At 41.7% G+C, this 20148-nt stretch overlaps 1 protein-coding gene across 1 annotated transcript in view; it reads right to left on the bottom strand.

Annotated features, from left to right (window-relative positions):
* The window catches only part of ADAMTS16 (ADAM metallopeptidase with thrombospondin type 1 motif 16), a 975864-nt gene that overhangs the window by 308659 nt on the left and 647057 nt on the right, over window positions 1-20148 (bottom strand). The window contains exon 17 of the mRNA XM_086965269.1: window positions 11559-11697. Within this exon, the coding sequence (XP_086821395.1) occupies window positions 11559-11697 (139 nt within the window). The remainder of the gene's footprint in view (window positions 1-11558; window positions 11698-20148) is intronic.

Genomic DNA, 20148 nt, shown 5'->3' with positions numbered 1-20148 from the left:
GGCTAAAAATTTGATGCAGTGCCTGTTTCATCATTGCTGCATCGAACCAGCACGTCTGGATTTTTGATGCAGAGCACAAGTGCACCAAGTTCTTCATCGACGTAGGCCAGTAATAAGGAACCGAGGCCGTGTGTCAGGAAATCGATGCATCACCATCCCTGGCAGTAAGGAAGGGACGCATCACCTCCTCTCTACCGCAGCAAGGAATCAACGCATCACTGCCCCTGTGAGTAAGTAATCGATGCCCTGCTTTGTTTTTCGGTGCCTCATCTCCTCGCTCAGGTTTTGGTCTTTGCTTCTAATGAATCCTATGTATTTTCTAATAAAAGTGACACATCCATAGTTTCCTATGGACTGAATTATTTTTAGCCTTTAAAAATGATATATTTCCTTGTGTATGTTTGATTTTTGCGGTTTTGGTCTTGTTTTATTCAGATAAATAGAGGTTATTTTTTTAAACTGGTGTGGTGTCCTTTTCTACTGTTTCACTGTGTTACTGTGTCTTTATGTGCAAATGCTTTGCACATTGCCTCTGAGATAAGCCCGACTGCTCATGCCAAGCTACCAAGGGGGCGAGAAGGGGATATCCTAGATGTGTAATCCCCTTACCCTGACTAGAATAAGGGTTCTGACTCAGCTAGAGACCCCCATATTTAACATATACCATATACATGGACATGTAACCTAAAGGCCACTAGTGGGCCTGCAACACTTTTTGTGCCACCCACACACGTGGCCTTTAAAACATGTTTCAGACCTGCCATTGCAAGACCTGTGTTTGCAGTTTACTGCCACTTCGACTTGGCATTTAAAACCACTTGCCAAGCCTTAAACTTCCCTTTTACTACTCATAAGTCACCCCCAAGATAGGCTCTAATTGACCCTATGGGCATGGTGCTGTGTAAGTTTAAATGTATGACATGTAGTTTTATGTTTTGCATGTCCTGGCAGTGACAAACAGCCTATTTCTTTTTTCACTGTTATGAGGCCTACTGCTCTCAGAGGTTACCTCCGGGAATTCCCTTACATACTTTTAAGTGTTAATTCCTGATCAGAGAGGAGTAACTTTTTTATGGTTGGTATGGTTGGAATAGTAATTATAAATCCTCTTTGGTGGTAAAGTTGGATTTAACACTACTATTCTAGAAATGGCACTTTTAGAAAGTGAAACACACAAGATGATGGACAGAATGTTGCACAATGGCAAAACATTCACCCCCAGTCACAGATCTGGCTTTAATCCATCGTTATTTTGCTCACCAAGCCACCCCAGTTCAGACATGGCCATATGCAAATCAGTCTTGACCCTGTGCCTAATGGGAACAGTCCAGACCGAACTGCCAAGCCATTTCTTCCCAGGACCGGAATCAAGCATCCTAGGACTGGTTCCTGGCTATCAGCCGTCTTCAGCCAGAATAGCTTGACTCCAGTGGCGTAGTGAGCACGGGACTCACGTCTGGGCATACCCTTCCCACATAGGGTGAACAGCAAAACACACAAGATGATGGACGGAATGTTGCACAATGGCAAAACATTCACCCCCAGTCACAGATCTGGGTTTAATCCATCGTTATTTTGCTCACCAAGGCACCCCTGTTCAGACATGGCCATATGCAAATCAGTCTTTACCCTGTGCCTCATTGGGACAGTCCAGACCTAACTGCCAAGCCATGTCTTCCCTGGACCGGAATCAAGCATGCTAGGACCGGTTTCTGGCTATCAGCCATCTTCAGACATGGCCAAATGCAAATCAGTCTTGACCCTGTGCCTCATGGGAACAGTGCATACCGAACTGCCAAACCATGTCTACACTGGACTGGAAGGGTATGCCCAGACGTGGGTCCCTTGCTCACTAAACCACTGGAGTCAAGCTATCCTGGCTGAAAATGTCTGATAGTTAGAAATAGGTCCTAGGATGCTTGATTCCTGTCCAGGAAAGACATGGCTTGGCAGTTCAGGCTGGACTGTTTCCATGTGGCACAGGGTCAAGACTGATTTGCATATGGCCATGTCTGAACTGGGGTGGCTTGGTGAGCAAAATAACAATGGATTAAACCCAGATCTGTGACTGGGGGTGAATGTTTTGCCATTGTGCAACATTCCGTCCATCATTTTGTGAGTTTTGCTGTTCACCCTATGTGGGAAGGGTATGCATGCCCAGACGTGGGTCCCGTGCTCACTAAGCCACTGGAGTCAAGCTATCCTGGCTGAAGACGGCTGATAGCTAGAAACCGGTCCTAGGATGCTTGATTCCGGCCATCATTTTGTGTGTTTTACTTTTAGAAAGTGGACATTTCTCTGCTCTAGCTCCGTGTGCCTGCAACCCACATCTGGCCTAGGTGACTGCTACACTTGTGCATACTCTCTAGACAGACACAACACAGGAAGGGCTGGGTGTGACAGGGGACATACTGATAGCCTTCCTGGGCTGAGAGGAGGAGAGGTGGATCACACTTACAGCTGAATAGGTTGTGTCATACGCTCACACAAAGGGCTGATTGAGCCAAAAATAAAACGGAACACAGTGATCGGCCGTGAGAAGCTCAAGTGTACACGCTTTAGATCACTTACTGAATTAAGGACCGCCTGAACATAAGGATTTCCCTCACGGCACCTACAACGCTGAAAGTAACCAGTACCACAGTTACTTATCATTTTGTCCAGCACTCCAGGACTTCCCATGAGCCAGCCGGGTGATTATCATAACCGGCAGAGCAGCATTCCTAGAGTCAGAGAATACTGCTGAAAGTGTTTAGCACAGCCGGGTTGGAATTATCACCAGCTGAGCGGCCACAAGGACTTTTACTCCTCTATAATTATTTTCCATATGTGACGAAACACGTGTTGGCTAGTTTCTTTTTGGCTCCATGAAAAAAAGAATTAAAGACAAAGCAACATCCTTCATACAAGAATATGTTTCATTGTTTCTATTATGATTGAGATCTTGTAGTTATATACATACTGTTTGATTATTTTTATGTGTGCCTAGGATTTGGCAGAAATAAGGGGGAGTTACAATAATTTGAAAGTGTTGCGTAAATTAAAAATTTAAGGTATGAGTGTACGTTTAGAAATTAAAATGTTTGTGAATTTCAAGATTTGTTTGCAGCTAAAGAACATAAAGGTATATACATGTAAAGGTAGTGCATACATTTAAAATGTAAACTACAGCTATTTTTTTAAACATTTATTTATTGCCATTTATAGTATACACTTCATGGAAATGAAGACACATCGGCCTGCATGAAACAACAAGAGAAACCCTGAAATCCAATGGAATTAAAAAATGATACAAAAAGTGTTTGCCTAAGAAGATGCAATGGACAGAACCCCTCCCCCCGTGACACAGATATGAAATAACAACCTAGTAGTCCTATAGTGCAAGCAAGGCAGAACAGTGCAGCCCAACACAGATGTAATACAAAAAGCTTAGCATTCCATCTCCTTTCCTTCAGTGTTCTATCAGGAATCTGACAAGCCTGCCAATTATACAGTGGCTCAAAAATTCTGACTGTCTAGCTCAGATCACAGTGTCACACAAACTAGTCCTCAAGTGCAGAATAAAGGGATTATACATTTAAGGTACAACTATAACTGAAGAATTTCTAATGTTTGTGTATTTTAAGTTTGGCTTGTATAGAAAGAATAAATAAAGTTTTCCCAACTATAACAAAGTTTAAACCCTTAGTTTAGTCATTGAATTTCAATGTCTTTTCATTCTTATTTGTTTTTTAAATTGAATCGTAGAGGTTACTGGCAGTGAGTGGAATGTTATTAAGTGGGATGTGGGTCAGTACACTAGAGGTAAGTGCTGTAAAGTGTATTGTCAGAGTATAGCGATGTGGAGTAAAGTGGAGTGGAGTAGACAGGAATGTGATACATTGGAGTGGCGTACTTTGGAACAGCGTACAGTGGAGTTGTGTGAAGTGTTGTACGGTGCAGTGCGGTCAAATGGAGTGGTTTATAGAGGAGTTGTATAGAGTGGAACAGAGCAGAGTGGAGTGTTGTATAGTTCAGTGGCATAGAGTGGAGTGGAGCTGTGTGCAGTAGAATATCGTAAAGAGAAGTGGCGAAAAGTGGAGTGGCATAGAGTGTAGTGTGGTATAGTGTATTACTGTACAGTTGAGTAGCGTAGAGTGAAGTGGCATAGTGGGGAGCAGCATATAATGGAGTGAGGTACAGTGTAGTGGCGTACAGTACAATAGCATAGACTGTCATTTAGTAGAGTGGAATGGGATAGGGCGGACTAGCATACAGTGGGTCGTCATACAGTGAAGCGTTGTTGAGTATAGTGGAGTAGGGTGGAACAGCGTAAAGTAGAGTAACATAGAATGGAATAGCATAGAGTGTAGTGCAACAGTAGGTTTGCATACAGGGAAATAGAGTAGAGTGAAGTAGCATGGAGGGTACTAGCATAGAGTGCACTGGTTTAGACTGGAGTGATACAGAGTGGAGTGGCATGGAGTGGAATAGAATGGAGTGACAGAGTGAAGTGCGGTAGAGTATAATGGCTTAGAGTGCATTGGCGTACAATGTAGTGACATACAGTGAATACTGTATGTTAAAGGGGCATACAGTTGAATGGCATAGAGTAGAATAGCAAAGAGTGGAGTGCCATACAGTGGATTTGCATGCAGCAAATAGTGTAGAGTGGATTGATGTTAAGTGTTGTGGTGTACAGTGCAGTGACATACAGTGGAGTGTGCTAGAGGTGATCAGTGCACAGTGTGGTACACTGAGTGAGGGACAGTGTAGTGGTGTATAGTTCCACATTAAGATAACGGATGCACCCTACCCTTCTGGCAGCCCACACTCCCTTAGGACCACTAGAAATTGGCAAAGACTTAATTTGGAGCAACTTAACAATTCCTTAGAAAAAACCTTACCTCCTCTTGCTAATATTTCTACGGATGATGTGGGTAAAATTAGCACCTGGCTTACCTCTGCGATTGATTCTTGCCTTCCGAAACGTAAAGCTAAGCAAAAGTTCCTGCACCCACCTGCCCCTTGGTTTAATGAAGAACTTAAAATGGAAAAATCCCGCTGCAAAAGATTGGAGCGTATTTGGAGATCCAACTATTTTTTGGCAGACAAAGAAAATTATAAACTAGCATTACACAAATATCATACCTTATGTAATACTGCCAGGGCCAATCATGTTAACTACATGATACTGAAAGCTCAGAATCGACCTAAAGCCCTCTTTAAGGCAGTTCAGGAACTATCTGGTATGTCATGTGCCCCCAAAGCTCCTTGTCTGGATAGCAACCAATGTAATTCTTTGGCAGACTTCTTTACAACGAAAATTGACAGCATCTATGCGGGTTTTGTAGCTTCACCATCCGCTTCACCCAGGTCATCTATTCAGCAATACGACCGTCCATCTACACAGGACGACTCTGAACGATCCTCTTCTCCTTTATTAGACAAGTGGGAATGTATTTCTATGCCGGTTTTCCAGAAACTGCTGGCAGAGATCAAATCTGGCTCTCTATTGGATCCCATGCCCCCCCAGATTCTCTGTACTTTAGCCACTGCCCCTCTGGACTGTATCCTAGCTCTCTTGAATGCCTCTCTCAGGGAGGCAATTGTTCCTAACATCTGGAAACATGCGATGGTGGTTCCACTTCTGAAGAAAGTTAATGCGGATGTTTGCAACCCTGCCAACTTTCGGCCCATTTCTCTGCTTCCCTGCCTCTCGAAGGTGTTGGAGAAGCATGTTAACCGTCACCTTACCAGCCATATTGAATCAGCGAACGTTCTCCACCCTTCCCAGTCAGGTTTCCGGGAGGGGTTCTCTACGGAGTCCACCCTTCTGGGAGTCTCGGAGACAGTCAGGCGCCAGGTAGATACAGGGGAGACAGTGGCACTCATCCTTTTGGATTTGAGTGCCGCTTTTGACACCGTCTCCCACAACATCCTTCTCTCTGCCTTGAAGTCCGTTGGTATCTGCGGCTCCGCCCTTGCCTGGATCTCTAATTTTCTTTCTAATCGTACTTTTCAGGTTTTTTCCCCCTCTTCTGTGTCCACTGTTCACAATTCTCCATATGGTGTTCCCCAAGGTTCTATTCTCAGTCCGTTATTCTTCAACCTTTATGTTAGACCTCTTGCTTTTCTTGCTGAACAGGCTGGACTTTCTATTTTTTCTTATGCTGATGTCACTCAAATCATTTTCTCTCATTCTTCTAATCAGCACTCCCCCTCCTCTTCTCTTCGTTCTGGACTCACTGACATCGCCAACTGGATGCTGACGAACAAACTAAAGCTAAATGGCGATAAAACAGAGCTTCTTTTGTTTGGGTCGGACTCTGCTCTCTGGGGCCCGCAACATTGGCCTCAGCAAATGGGACCATTGCCGACCCCAGCTACTACAGCACGCAATCTCTGGGTCCTCTTTGATAATCAGTTATCTATGAAACATCATGTGGTCAAAGTCTCAGCCACCTGTACTACCATCATCAGGTGGTTGAGGAAAATCACATGGATGCTTCCTCCAGACACCCAGAAGTCAGTGGTCCATGCCTTAGTGACATCTCGCCTGGACTACGGTAATGTACTTCTTCTGGGTGCCTGCAAAGAGGTCACCCGGAAGCTCCAAGTGGTTCAGAACATGGCTCCCCGTCTTCTCTGTAATTTGCCTAGAACTTCCTCTGCCTCTTCTTCCCTTCGTAGCCTGCATTGGCTGCGCATAGAATCCAGGTCCAAATTCAAAGCACTATGCTTTATGCACCGTATCAAAGCTGGGAAATCCCCTCACTATTTAACCACTTTAGTTCAACAATATTGTCCCTCGCGCACCCTTAGATCCTCCACTCACTGCAGATTCTCTATCCCCCGTTTCAAGCGTGCTAGAGTTGGAGGGCGCTCTTTCTCTTACCTGGCACCCACGCTTTGGAACTCGCTCCCCATTCCGTTGCGGTCTGAAACATGTTATCTTAAGTTCCGCAAAGGAGTGAAAACCTGGCTGTTCTCCCTATAATCTGTTCCTTTATTTCAGTCTGCCTTCTATTACTTCTGTTCTCCTAGCGCCGGGAAACCCACGGGTAGCTGTGCGCTCTACAAAATCAGATATAATAATAATAATAATAGTGGTACAGCATACAGTAGAACGACTAAGAGCTGAGTGGAGTACACTGGAATGGCCTACAGTGGAATAGTGTACACAGGAGTGTGGTAGGGTAGAGTGGTGTAGAGCAGAGTAGGTGGTGTAGAACAGAGTGGCATAGATAGAATAGTGTGCTTTGGAGTGGTGTATAGGAGAGTGGCTAGAGTTGAGTGAGTACAGTGAGTGGTGTAAAACAGAATAGAGTAGATTGGAGTGGCATACAGTGGAGTGACAGAGAGTGTACTGGCATTGAGTGGAGAGTAGTGGAGTGGAATACAATACAGTGGAGTGTTGTAGAGTGGAGCAGGGTAGAGTGTAGTGGGGTAGACTGCAGTGGTGTACAGTATAATAGCATACTATAGAGTGGCACATTCCAGATTGGACTGGCATACAGTGGAATACCATAGAGTGCAGCGGCATATGGTGGAGTGGTAAACAGTGGAGTAGCATACAGTGGAGTGGTGTAGAGTAGAATAAATGTAAGTGTAACCGGATTACACTGCAGTGACGTAGAGTACAGTTGCATAGCATACAGTGGAGTAGTTTAGAATGGAGTGTCATACAATGGAATAGGGTAGAGTGTAGAAGAGTAGAGTAGATTGGAGTAGAGTGGAATGCCATATAGTGGAGTGGTTTAGAATAGAGTGATGTATAGAATAATAGCATACAGTGGATTGGTGTATAGTGCAATGGCATATTACTGCAACGATCTAATGGCAGGTGTGAAAAAGTCACACTCAAAAAACTGCAGAGCGTCCAGCATTCCGCTGCTAGACTGGTGCTCAAACTCCCCAGGAGGTCTTCAGCATCTACTGCTCTGAGAAACCTCCACTGGCTGCCTCTACACAAAAGAATTCTTTTTAAGATCCTAATCGTTGCATTCCGGGCATTTAACCACACTGGCCCCAAATACCTAATTAGACGCTACCCCCACTACAACCCCCAGAGGACCCTGAGATCCTCCAATAACAAACTGCTAAAACTAGCTAATTTCAACTTAAAAACTAAAGGGGGTAAAACCCTCACCCACCTATCTTCCAGAGCATGGAACTCCATGCCCCACCACCTGAGGTCCCTGACTAAGGAAACCCATTTTAGGAAACAACTAAAAACATGGATCTTCAGTCTATCAGACGAGTATGTGCTGGATGCCATCTAATCCTGTCTAACTTCAACCTTATATATACCTTCCAGTTAGCGCCAGGATGCTCCTTCCGGAGCGACAGTCGCGCTTTACAAATACCAATACCAATACCAATACCAATATAATGCAGTGTCGTATACTGAAGTAGCATAGAATGGAGAGGCATACAGTAAAGGGGGATAGAGTGGTGTGGGGTAGAGTGGAGATGTGTACAATGGAATGGCGTACAGTAGAATAGCGCACATCAAAGTGGTGTGAAGTGCAGTTGAATAGCATAGGGTGGAGTGCCGTATAGTGGAGTTGAGTACAGTGGAACAGTGTAGAGTGTATTGGAGTATAATGTAGTAGCATGCAGTGTCCAGGCTACACTACCCCACTACACTACACTATCATGTAGTGTAGTAGTAAAGACTGGATGTTTGTACTGTTCAGTGGCATACCGTGGAATACAGGACATTGTAGTGGTGCACAGTATAGTGGCATACACTGGAGTGTGTTAGAGTGGAGTGGCATACAGTGGAATAGCGTAGAGTAGAGTGGGGTACAGTGGAGTGGCATGGAGTGGATTGACGTACAGTGGAGTGCTTTAGAATGGACTGGCCTAGAGTAGAGTGAGGTACAGTGTATTGGCGTACATGGAATAGCAAAGGGTGTAATAGCATAGGGTGTAGTGATGTACAGTGGAGTAGCTTAGAGTAGAGTTGCACAAAGTGATGTAGAGTAGAACACCAAAGAGTGGATTGTTGTAGGGTGGAATGGGGTAGAGTGTAGTAGGGTGGCGTGTATTGGCATACAGTTCAATAGTGTACTGTGGAATAGGGTATGCTGCTGTGTAGTAGAGGCATATAGCGGAATAGAGCAAAGTTAGTGGAGTAAAGTAAAGTGGCATATAGTCGAGTAGTATACAGTGGAGCGGGCACAACATTGAATGTTAATGACGTACATTGTACTGAAGTGGAGTGGAGTGGAATATTGTAGAATAGTGTAGAGTAGAGTGATGTAATGTACAGTGTCATACAATGGAATAGCATACAGTGTAGTACAGTAGAGTGGATTTGCATAGAGTAGAGTGGCAAAGAATGTAATGCCATAGAATGTAGTGATGTACAGTGTAATAGCGCACAGTGGATTGCTGTGTGGCATATGCAGGAGTGGTGTACAGTGGAGTAGAGTAAGGTGGAGTGGCCTACATTGGAGTGGGGTACAGAAAAATAGCATTTGGTGCAGTGGTGTACAGTGGAGTGGCAAAGATTGGAATTGAATAGAGGGAAGTTGTGCACAGTGGAATGGCATAGAGTGAAATAGGGTACAGTGGAAGGGTGTACATTGTATTGGGATACACTGGAGTGCCATAAAATGGCGTGGCGTAAAGTTTAATAGAGTACAGTGTAGTAGTGTAGAGTGGAGTGGCCTAGAGTGGAGGGGAGTGAGGTAGATTGGAGTGGCATACAGTGCATTAGCATAGAGTAGAGTGGCGTATAGTGGAGTGACAGAAAGTGGAATAGCGCAGTTTGTAATAGGAAGGAGTGCCAACGATTGGAGTGTCATAGAGTGTAGTGCCGCACAATGAAGTGTGGTAATTGGCACAGATGTAGCATGAAAGTCTGTTAACAGATGTAGATGTAATGTGGCAGGAAAATATATTTGGTCATTGGTCATTTTTGGTAGCATGTGTGAATAGTAAATTACTTACTTATATTTTGTACCATGGGTTACCGAGGTAAGTTTGCAGTATACTGCTGTATATGTGCACGATAAAGCAGTATGTGCTTGGCTAATATCTGTGTTTAACAAAGGTAAAAGGCAGCCATGTTGTTTTCATCACATTTTATCTGCATTCTGGGTTAGGGCCCTAGATCTAGGTAAGTAGTAGGTTTTATTGTTATTCCCTACCTATTACCACTTATTTAAGCGTTAATAGGTAGGTAAATGTATTTATAGTTTCCATATATTTTACACCAATTTAGGGAGAACTGAGCATTTAAAAAAAAGAAAAATTAAGCAGTGGAGTACTTTGCAGGTTTTACCATGGTACTCTGTAGACTTTTCACTGAAGATTTAAATATGTTAAAATTTGAAAATACACTGTAGTATACTACATTTGTAAAATATAAGGCACTCTAGTGTATTTTTAATTTCTTAACATATTTATTTTCATTTTTTTTTGGTACCGTGGTACTCCTAAGGCAGTACGGTGGTTCTCAGCAAATTTTTTTTTATATATAGAAACTTATTAAAAATTCCCAACCCGTTACCACTTTAATAAAGTGGTAACATGTAGGGAAAAAATAGCATACCTAATACTTACCTACATCTAATGGCGCAACCCAGAACACAATCAAAGCGCACCTAAAAACAACATGGCTGCCTTTATCTTTTGTAAAGGCAGTCATTAGCAAATCACATAATGACTTGTCATTGCTCTGTACTGAGGCACGCCTTGAAATACTTCAACATTTTGCCAATATTCTGTGCCCTCAGATGTCATTAAGTTAAAATGCCTTATAACTTAAAAAATAGTTACCCTACTCAACTGTAGTACCCAAAAGGATCATATCTATACCAAAATGTCTAATGTTGAAAAATTTCATGCAAACCTGTTCAGCCGTTTTCGCGCTATACAAGATATAAAAGTCAGTGTAAAATACATTGGTGGAAAAACGTGTTTTGGGACTCCTCTTTTATCTTAGTACCCTCTTGACCAGTCACCACAAAACTTTCCATCATCCACCAATGTAGAAGTAAGAATAGATCTGCAAAGTTCCGATGACGTTTGTAAAACAGGTGCAAAGTTATTAGCAACCAAAATTCTGAGGAATTTGTATACCTGGGAATCCTGACTATAACTACAGAGTGGCTGTGTTGTGAAGTTAAGTTAAGTAAACCTGTAAATAACTCCTTATTGTTTTCACCCTATTTTGATCCACGGTAGTATAGACCTCAATGTTATGCCCCCACAACATTTTGTGGTTGATATTCTGGTGGAATATCAAGTTTGAGGTGGCTTTGAAAATACAAAGGCTACTTGTAGTACAGTGGTTCCGAAAAACAAGAAACGTAATAACATAACTGTTTTAAACGTCATAAATTGTAATTTGATGACTTTCAAATTAAAACAACAGCTTTATACATGTTATGCATGTTCCTAATTGGAAAAAAAACATAACATTTGTATGTAGTCCAATGAGATTTGCTTTACAGGAAAGAGAGCTCAATGCTTTGAATATCTGTTTAATAAGAAGCTATAGCAGGCTCATAAATCTACAGCAATTCTTCATGCCACAGATTGATATTGTACAGACACCTTACCTCCTCCACAAGAGACCGAGCACTCTGACCGAACGATGGCCCATGTGTAATTGTGCTTCGGGATTGGCTTTTTGGCAACGTCTACCTTTGGCACACTGTACTCCCAAGCAATTCCTGGGTTTTTACCCTGGAGGAGGACCTGCAGAGATTACCAAAAAGGAATCAGTAAGAAGTAGCATTATAACAATTATGCCATATTTAAGCCCCTCTTCATATAGGCAACACTGCCAAGCACCAATAACGTGCTATTATTGCCCATCTTAGGTCCTTGTTACGATTTGGCCTGTAAACTACGGAGGTAAAGCCAAGCCTGTGCTGATACCGACTGGATTTACCACCCTATTTACAAGTCACTACATGTTGAAGGCCAGGAATTGGGAGTAACGTGCAGTCCAGGAATTACCTGGCCATTTCCTGCATGTTTTAACCGAATTCGGGCCCTTTTCTGTTTAAATTTTCCAACTTCTTTTAGGGGGTATAAAGATTAGCGAAAATGCATCTGTTTTTACCTTGTCCAATTCTGCACCCTGGAAAGCTTGCAATGATGTGTGTTAGTAATTTCCACACAACTTGTAATGAAGGCCCTATTGGGACCCTCCATGTCCGTGCTATCAGATGTGCGATACATTGTGTACATAAAGGTAAAACTAGGCAGAACTCATTCAAGTGTCAGCTGGTAAACCTCTGCTTAAAGTGTCTTCCTGGATATTCTTTACACACTAGCAGCACAGCACAGATGAAATGTGGCACACAGTAAACAGTCTGGGGGAGAGGAAAATTTGGAATTTGGTGCAAAATTCAGCATTTCCAATAATTCAACAACGTTAAAGGGCCTCTCATTTTGCACCTTGTTTTATGGGCTCAAAAAATGAGACTGTTGAAAAGAGTAACTTGCACACATGTGCAAAAGAAGAGGTTTTGTTGAGTTTAGTGCAAGGGAGGTCTGAGAAGAATGCACACTACACTCAAGGCATATAGGGTTACAGTAGTAAGATAAAGAACACTTGCGCGAAAAGACTGACAAGACAGCAGCTGAAACAGCCAGGTCACTCAGTGACTTAATGCAAGCATGGAAAATGGGCCTCTTGACCCACTACTGGTTAGTAAGCACACTCATAATTAGGATGCCCGGGGTCCCTTTTGGACCTGGGCCTGGGGTCACTGCACATATTGCACCACTGAAAGCTAAGGCTCTGAGGTCATTAATGAGTCTAATGCAGCGGGGAAATGTAACAAAGCAAGGTTTTTACAAACACCACAGGTGAGCGTGGCTTTGTCTGCCATGCAAACAGTGATGATGTCACAAAAGAGGGTAACACTGTTCTGCTAAGTAATGTTTTAGCCGAAAGTAAGACAGACCGAATGAACTTGTGACTTATGTTCATACATGGATATTAAGTGGACCTTGAACATTTCTACAACAATATGTATAACAGATGCGATTACTGTGTACAAACATTTTCATTATTTATTAGCAAAATATTTTTATTTTTATTTTTCATTATTCAGTGCTAAAAAATCAACATTTATATTTCATTATTTATATACAGAATTTAGATACAGTACAGCTCATTTCATTCCATTGGTACGGTTCTGTGTTGACCTATTCCTATTCACACTTTCCTCAACATACAGCTGTTCTTCTGTAACCCCACCTTCCTACACATCCAATTAGGGCCGGCCCTTTATAAACAGCATTCGCAGCCAAGAAGGAAAATTAACCACATGCGGGACTGACCGGCACAGCCATAAAGGAAAATTGAACCGGCAGCCACATGCCGGAATTGGCACATCTCTAGCTATCGGGTCTGACAAATAGCCCGGAGTTTCCATGCAGGTGTAGCAGAACCCACCATGGGATAGCCCCGTATCGGCACATTCTAGGTAAGCCAGACCCCACACACAACATGATAGGCTTCGACGCGGGCCCCTTGCATATGGTTAAAAGTACCTGCAAGTAACGATAGACTTCTACGACAGGGATGTCCTCTTACTGTTTCACAAGCTTTCATTACTAGTAACTTATTGTAGAATACAGTACTTTAACATGCGCAGGCAGAGTCGTATTTTCACGCGCTCATTATACCATTTCATAAGGCTGTCTTTCTATACATGTAGGGCAGGCTTTTCTACCTTCAAGTAGTATTTACAGTTGTAATTTCACGCACTCATTACCATACTTTATAATATAGTGCCTTAGTACGGCTAGGCTCCTCTACCTTCCAGCAGTATTTGGAGTCAATATCACGTATTTATTATACAAACGCTCAATAGCTGAGAGGTAATTAGTCTATACTAATTCCATCCGTTAACAAATTTACATAGGTATTAAACAGCCCGTTGAAACTTTTCTTGAGGGCTATGCTGTTTCTATTCGCCAATTGTGACTAGTGCCCCTGAAGATTATCGATACTGGTAAGCAATTACAAACGCTGTCTTAGCCAACAACTTTTTGGCACAATATTTTCTCTGGTTCTCTAACCACTTCAACTTGTACTACGCTAAATATTGGGTCAATCGCATTAGTCAGCTCTCTATTCAAGGTAACAGAACATTACTTACATCTTCCAATGTACTGTCTGGGAAATGAAGGGCTATACATCTTGCTTAAAAACCCTTTGCACCGGCTCTCATAACACTTTTAGTTTTAAATTGTATGTAGCCTTTTTGGCACATATTATCAAGGTTGTTAATTTCACAACAGTATTTAAAGCCAAAATATATGCATATATAGGTTTTCCTTTTCCTCTTCTTTATTCATAAAAGGTGAAACATAGCATCTATTCAATCTTCATCTTTTAATCCTTTCCTTTTTGTGTGGCACAATAATGGTTTTACTGTATAGTCTAAAATATTTATATGAAAGTAGGACCCGCAATTTGTAATTCAGAATCATTTATGTATATATTTTCAGGATTTGCATCAAACATGGCTTCCTGATGAAGGATCAAAGCCGAAAAAGCCAGTAGGACACTACCAACTTCAGCCATGACGATACTGATTGTAAATTTTGATTACAACAGACATCATATGTCCATTGGTGAAAACATATACTTAGCACTTTGTTAAAAAATCCCATATTCGGTGATAATGTAAATTATGTACAATTCTAGCCATCATCGACATATATGTAGTAAATGGATAAGTAGTGCTTCAGCTTAAAATTGAGCACATGTTGTATAATGTTTGCACTTGAAGACATCTATAGACTTATGGTACATGTATGTGGAGGAAAGTGTGAATAGGAATAGGTCAACACAGAACCGTACCAATGGAATTAAATGAGATGTGCTGTATCTAAATTCTGTATATAAATAATGAAATATAAATGTTGATTTTTTAGCACTAAATAATTAAAAAATGACAAAAATATTTGTATTGTTAATAAATAATGAAAATGTTTGTACACAGTAATCGCATCTGTTACATATATTGCTGCAGAAATTTTCAAGTTCCACTTAATATTCAGTTTCCTAAATGTTGTTCTCTCAATTGTTACTTTCTACCTGATTTGGGATAAGCATCCTCATTTTCAGGGGTACCCCTTCTTTTGCTCAAAATTATGTTCATACATGTGCATGGCTCTAGTTGGAGCATTCATGTTCATATAGTGAGTGTCGTAGGTGGTCCCCTGGAGCTTGCCCCTCACCCACCGCTGGGGTTTCCGGGGCTATTGTTACACCAATGAAAGATGCTAACAAAGGGCCCATGCCATGCCCTCAGAGTCTGCAGAGAGGCACCCCAGCCTCGGATTGCAAGATACCAGAAAACATGCAAAGATTAGTGCAGTATGTGACTGCAGTATTCGTGAGCAGTCTTTGGGGGGGTGTCTGTGTAGTACCTATATTCCCACGAGCACACTGGAGATATTTTCTACAGAATCCCCCCGCGGGTGGTACAAACTCTAGACAGAGGGCCTCTGTGCCTATGTACACGTCTGAAAGGCCAGCATTTGTAAAGAAAATAAGGACAGCCATCTGCCATGCTAATCAGGGGACACTCTCTTTTGAAGATGCACAAGTGCTTAATTTCGGCCAGTGGTGTCCGCTGCTCACAACTGGCACTCAACGGCTCTTATGACAGTCTGCCATATGGTGGCTCTGTTTGTCTAATTTTGAGATGAGCACAATAACAGGTGTTTAATTAGTCAATATGGATTAAAAAAATATTAATACCAGCAATCCACTCTATTCTTATGCCTTTGGATGGTCTGCAAAAGTCTGAATATTCACTCTTGTTGGAGTGTGATGGTTAGTATTTGTGTTGTTACTGTCATTGGCAGCGCTGGCAGGGGCATAGGGTGGTGCAAGATGCAGTGGCCTCCTGGGAAGGAAGGCACTTACTTTTTTTTAAACAAATTAAGCACTGAATTGTGCACCCACTGCAAGAGCAGGACCGCATTCCCTACTGTAGATACTTCAACAATGCAAAAGTGTGATCCCTGCAGAGCAAACAGACATTACGAATCACCTGGTGTTTGAAGCATATTTATTGGACCTGCCAAAATCCAACTCCGATGGGTTGGATTGCCGCAAGTTTAATACATATTTCACAATTAGGAGTTAGTCCCCGAAAAAGAGGAATAACATGCTGATTTTGCTGCTGGAAATATTTATTGAGCGTTTTTCACCCGATACAATTTGCCCGGTTCGGTGTTAGCCGCCAAAGACCTAATCGTGGTAGTTCCGGTAACAGTCATATTGAGGGCCCAAGTTACTTAACCCGTTGCCGCGGTGCGGGTGTTCTATTGCGCGGGCGGGGCCGCGTCGGCCAACGGACGAGCGCAGCACTTCCGAGATAGTGCTCGCGAAGGTCATTAGCCGACGGGCGCACTTAAGGGGTTAAAATAAAAAAAATGTAAATGGAAAAAACAACTAATTTACTTAAGTAACTAATTATTAATTGGTAAAAGCAACAATACTTATGACCTACATTGAACAGAACACTATGAGACAGGTGTGCTGAAATCCTTACCGCAAGCTGAACAAGGATTTTATTGGTTAGGTATATACCCTCGATCCGGATAAAGGGATTTTGCCGTGAACCCTAACGTAGCATCCAATGCAAATGCCTTAAAGCAGACGTTGAAAGAATATATTTCCTTGCTCCATGATCTAACCATTTCCTGGCACCCTAATATTTAGATATTAATTACAACATTACATTCTTTTACAGAAGTCCAAGAGCTATTAAATTATTTGGACCACATCCATAAAAGAGACAATATCAATTTTTAGGAGACAGCGGCAGATGGGTCGATGTTGGAAACAAATCACAAGTAGAAGGCTCTCTGATTTCCAACTCCACATAGTTTGTTCTCGGATGGGTTTTTGGGCCGCTTGAGTGTCCAAATCCGATTTATGCCGGCTACTAATATAATTTAAGGGCAGCATTAAGGGTACACTTGTTTTTTCTGAGCATTTCCGGCACCATTGCAGAATTTGTATTACCTCTACAGTTGGTCGCTATGGCATTCAATATTGTCTAGACCGCCCAATCAGATGATCAATGTCATCTTCTGCAAGCATTGCTAACAGGGCCAGAGCCACCCCCAGATGGTTTTTCAGATTTTTATGCATTAGCTAGAGTTTTGGGCATCTCAAGTGCTTTCCGTTTCCCCATGATTAGGCCCAAAGTTATACCAGCACTCACCAAGGCCTTCCCAATTGAAAATGACAAGAAACAAAACCAATGCACCAGCAGATGTTGAAAAGATATGTGAAATTACAAGGTCTCAGCATAAATGCCCAGCAGAGTTTAGATGAAAGAGATTAGGCCTAGCCTAGACTCCTCTGGGTGATGATGGGTAAAGTCTAGGCCTGGTCTTCTCCCGGGCGCACGTCCGGGCTCATTCCGAGTGAGTTCTTTGCTGCTGGTTAGGTCCTACGCTTTTGGGCGCGATAAGAAAGTTGTGACCCCACCTTGCCACTTGGTTTGCTGGGGGACGTGGTACCACCCTAGCCTGTGGTGACTCTGAGCTCCAGTGATGCAGCAATGCAGGACGGGAACCACTATCAAATCAAACCAGTTTCAGGTAACGGAGGATCCTTACGATATTGGCATTCAATGTTCTTAGCATACATGACAGTATATATGTCCCACTTTCTTTACCAGAACATGGGAGCAAGTCTCTTTAAGGCCTTGAAGATTGTTCAACAGATCTTAAAATGCATCTTTAGGTTGACTGGCAGCCAATGCATTTGTTTTAGCATAGATGTTACATAGGCATGCATGGGCAGTTTACAAATGAGATGAGGAGCCTATAAACAGCTTTCATTGGAGACAAACATAGATTGAGTTGGAGTAATTCAGACTTGATAGCATGGTGGCCATATTACATCTTTATGGCCTCTATGGCGAGTATAAAGGAAATGTTTCTGATCCTTTTTAAAAGAAAGATACTTTTGGAGACCTCTTCTCTAACTTAGGTTGACAAGGTAAGTCCACTGTCTATCACTACCCTAAGCTCTTTGTGGACAACTATGGTGGTGGGGGTTGCCCATATCTCATGGCCAGAAACTGCTGTTCCAGGTTTTGTTCTGTTATTTAAAATGACGATCTCTGTTTTTTCTGAGTTTAGCTTTCTATCGGCTACACTTATGGCATATAATATTAATGGTTGTTTTTATTACTGGGTAGGGGCCCTGTATAGGTGCCCGAATGCTAAATTAATTCAGCTAACTTACCAGTCTACACCATTTAAGTTTCTCAGGGGCACCCGGCAAAAATGTCCTTTATCACCCTTACTTTTTGCTTTATATATATATAGAACCATACATTAAATCTTTGCTTTCCAATCCATCTATCCCACCAGTTATGTTAGGTTCTGAAGAGCTGAAAGTTACGGCTTATGCCGATGATATTGCGGTATTCTCTATAGATCCAGTAAAAGCAGCAGAAGTAATCCAAACTGAAGCAAGTTTATTTGGTCATTTTTCAGTGTATAAGCTTAATATTAGTAAAACTCAGACTGTTCCTAACTTTCAACCAAGAACGTCTATAATTGGGCCTTTGCATCAGCTATCTATTTAGGTGTTCAGGTAATTTCAGACACAAGGCAGGTTAAAAAATTTAATTATGATACTCTACTTAAATCAACTATTTCTAAAATGAGGGTCTGGCACAAACTGCCAATTAGTATTATAGGACATTGCAATATTATAAAAATGATTGTACTGCCTAAATTCCTTTACTTATTCAGGGCAATACCTTTGAGAGTCCTAAAGTATTTTTTAATAAACTTAAGGGCTCCATTAGTAGCTTTATTTGGAGTTATAAACAGCCGAGACATGCTATAAAGTATTTTAAACTTCCTTACTGCCAGAGCGGGTTCAAACTACGGATTTCAAATTATATTTTTGGGCTTCTTTTGTAGGAAGTTTGCGAGATCTCTTTGACGATAGGAGAAAACAAAGTTGTTATAATCTTGCTATCAGTAAAGATATCACTATGTTCATATACAGAATAAACAACCCAAACTACTTTAAGAGAGTTTGATTTAAGACTCTTAAAGATATAGCTTATATATGGTGTGAAATTACAGCTAATCACTCTCTGCTTCTCATACAGATACATCTTAATATGCCACTGTGGGGTAATCCTATGTTCCCTGATATCTTCCATGATGTGTTAGTCAAATCCTGGGATAGATTTGGTATTAGACAGCTTAGCCATTTGTATAATGCTGCTGGGTTCCGTACGTTTTTAGATTTGCAGACTTCATTCGGTCTTCCTAAAAACATGTTTATAAATACTTGCAGATAAAAGATTACTTACTGGGATTTAAAGGGATAATACAACCTATGGGATCAGATATACTGCAATATATACACTCAGACTAAAAACTGACTAATTGCAAGGCTTATCAACTATTCTCCCACACTTGGGAGAATGATTATTCAAAGATAGCACACAAATGGACTGGGCTACTGGGCCAAGATGTTAACTCAGCTGATTTAGAAGAATCATTGGAGAATTTAGATAGCTCGGTCCACTCTATTAACCTTAAGATGCAACAGTTTAAAACAATGTTTATGGTCTGCTACACACCAGAACGTATAGCTAATTGGATATATTCTAGTAAGTAACATGTATGATAAATGTAAGTGGGCCAAGTGTGGAATGATAGCGGGAAATGGTTCACATATGTTTGCTACCTGTCCAGAAGATTATGCTTGGATATAAGGCAGATGTACCTCTCTGATTAAGACCTTTAATATCAATTATGTTAGTAATAGCACACATTTGCGTTGCCGTGCCTGGATAGCTAAAACTCCGCCTAGAGCTTTTGAATGGTGGGCCACGCTAAGGGAGATCTTAGAGAGAGAGAGATGGCTATTGCCAAGGGCAGAGGCATTCGGTTTTGGAAGAAGTTCTATCGAATCTGGGGTTCCTTGATAGATTAAGTAAGGAAGAATATATATTTTTGTACTCTTTTATATTTTACTTGTTTACTCATTTGTTTAATGTATACTGGCATCCCTTCTTCTCCCTGCTGTATATGCATTATGTATTATATGTTGATACAATTGCTTTGTGATTATAGTACTTACTCCCCCCACCAAAAAAAAAATGAGTTTAGCTTGAGCGG

The sequence above is a fragment of the Lissotriton vulgaris genome, chromosome 4_1 (genome assembly GCF_964263255.1).
Source record: "Lissotriton vulgaris chromosome 4_1, aLisVul1.2, whole genome shotgun sequence".
NCBI classification, from domain to species: Eukaryota; Metazoa; Chordata; class Amphibia; order Caudata; family Salamandridae; genus Lissotriton; species Lissotriton vulgaris.
The sequence above is the reverse complement of the archived record's forward strand: the minus strand, read 5'-3'. Positions and strand labels throughout refer to the sequence as shown.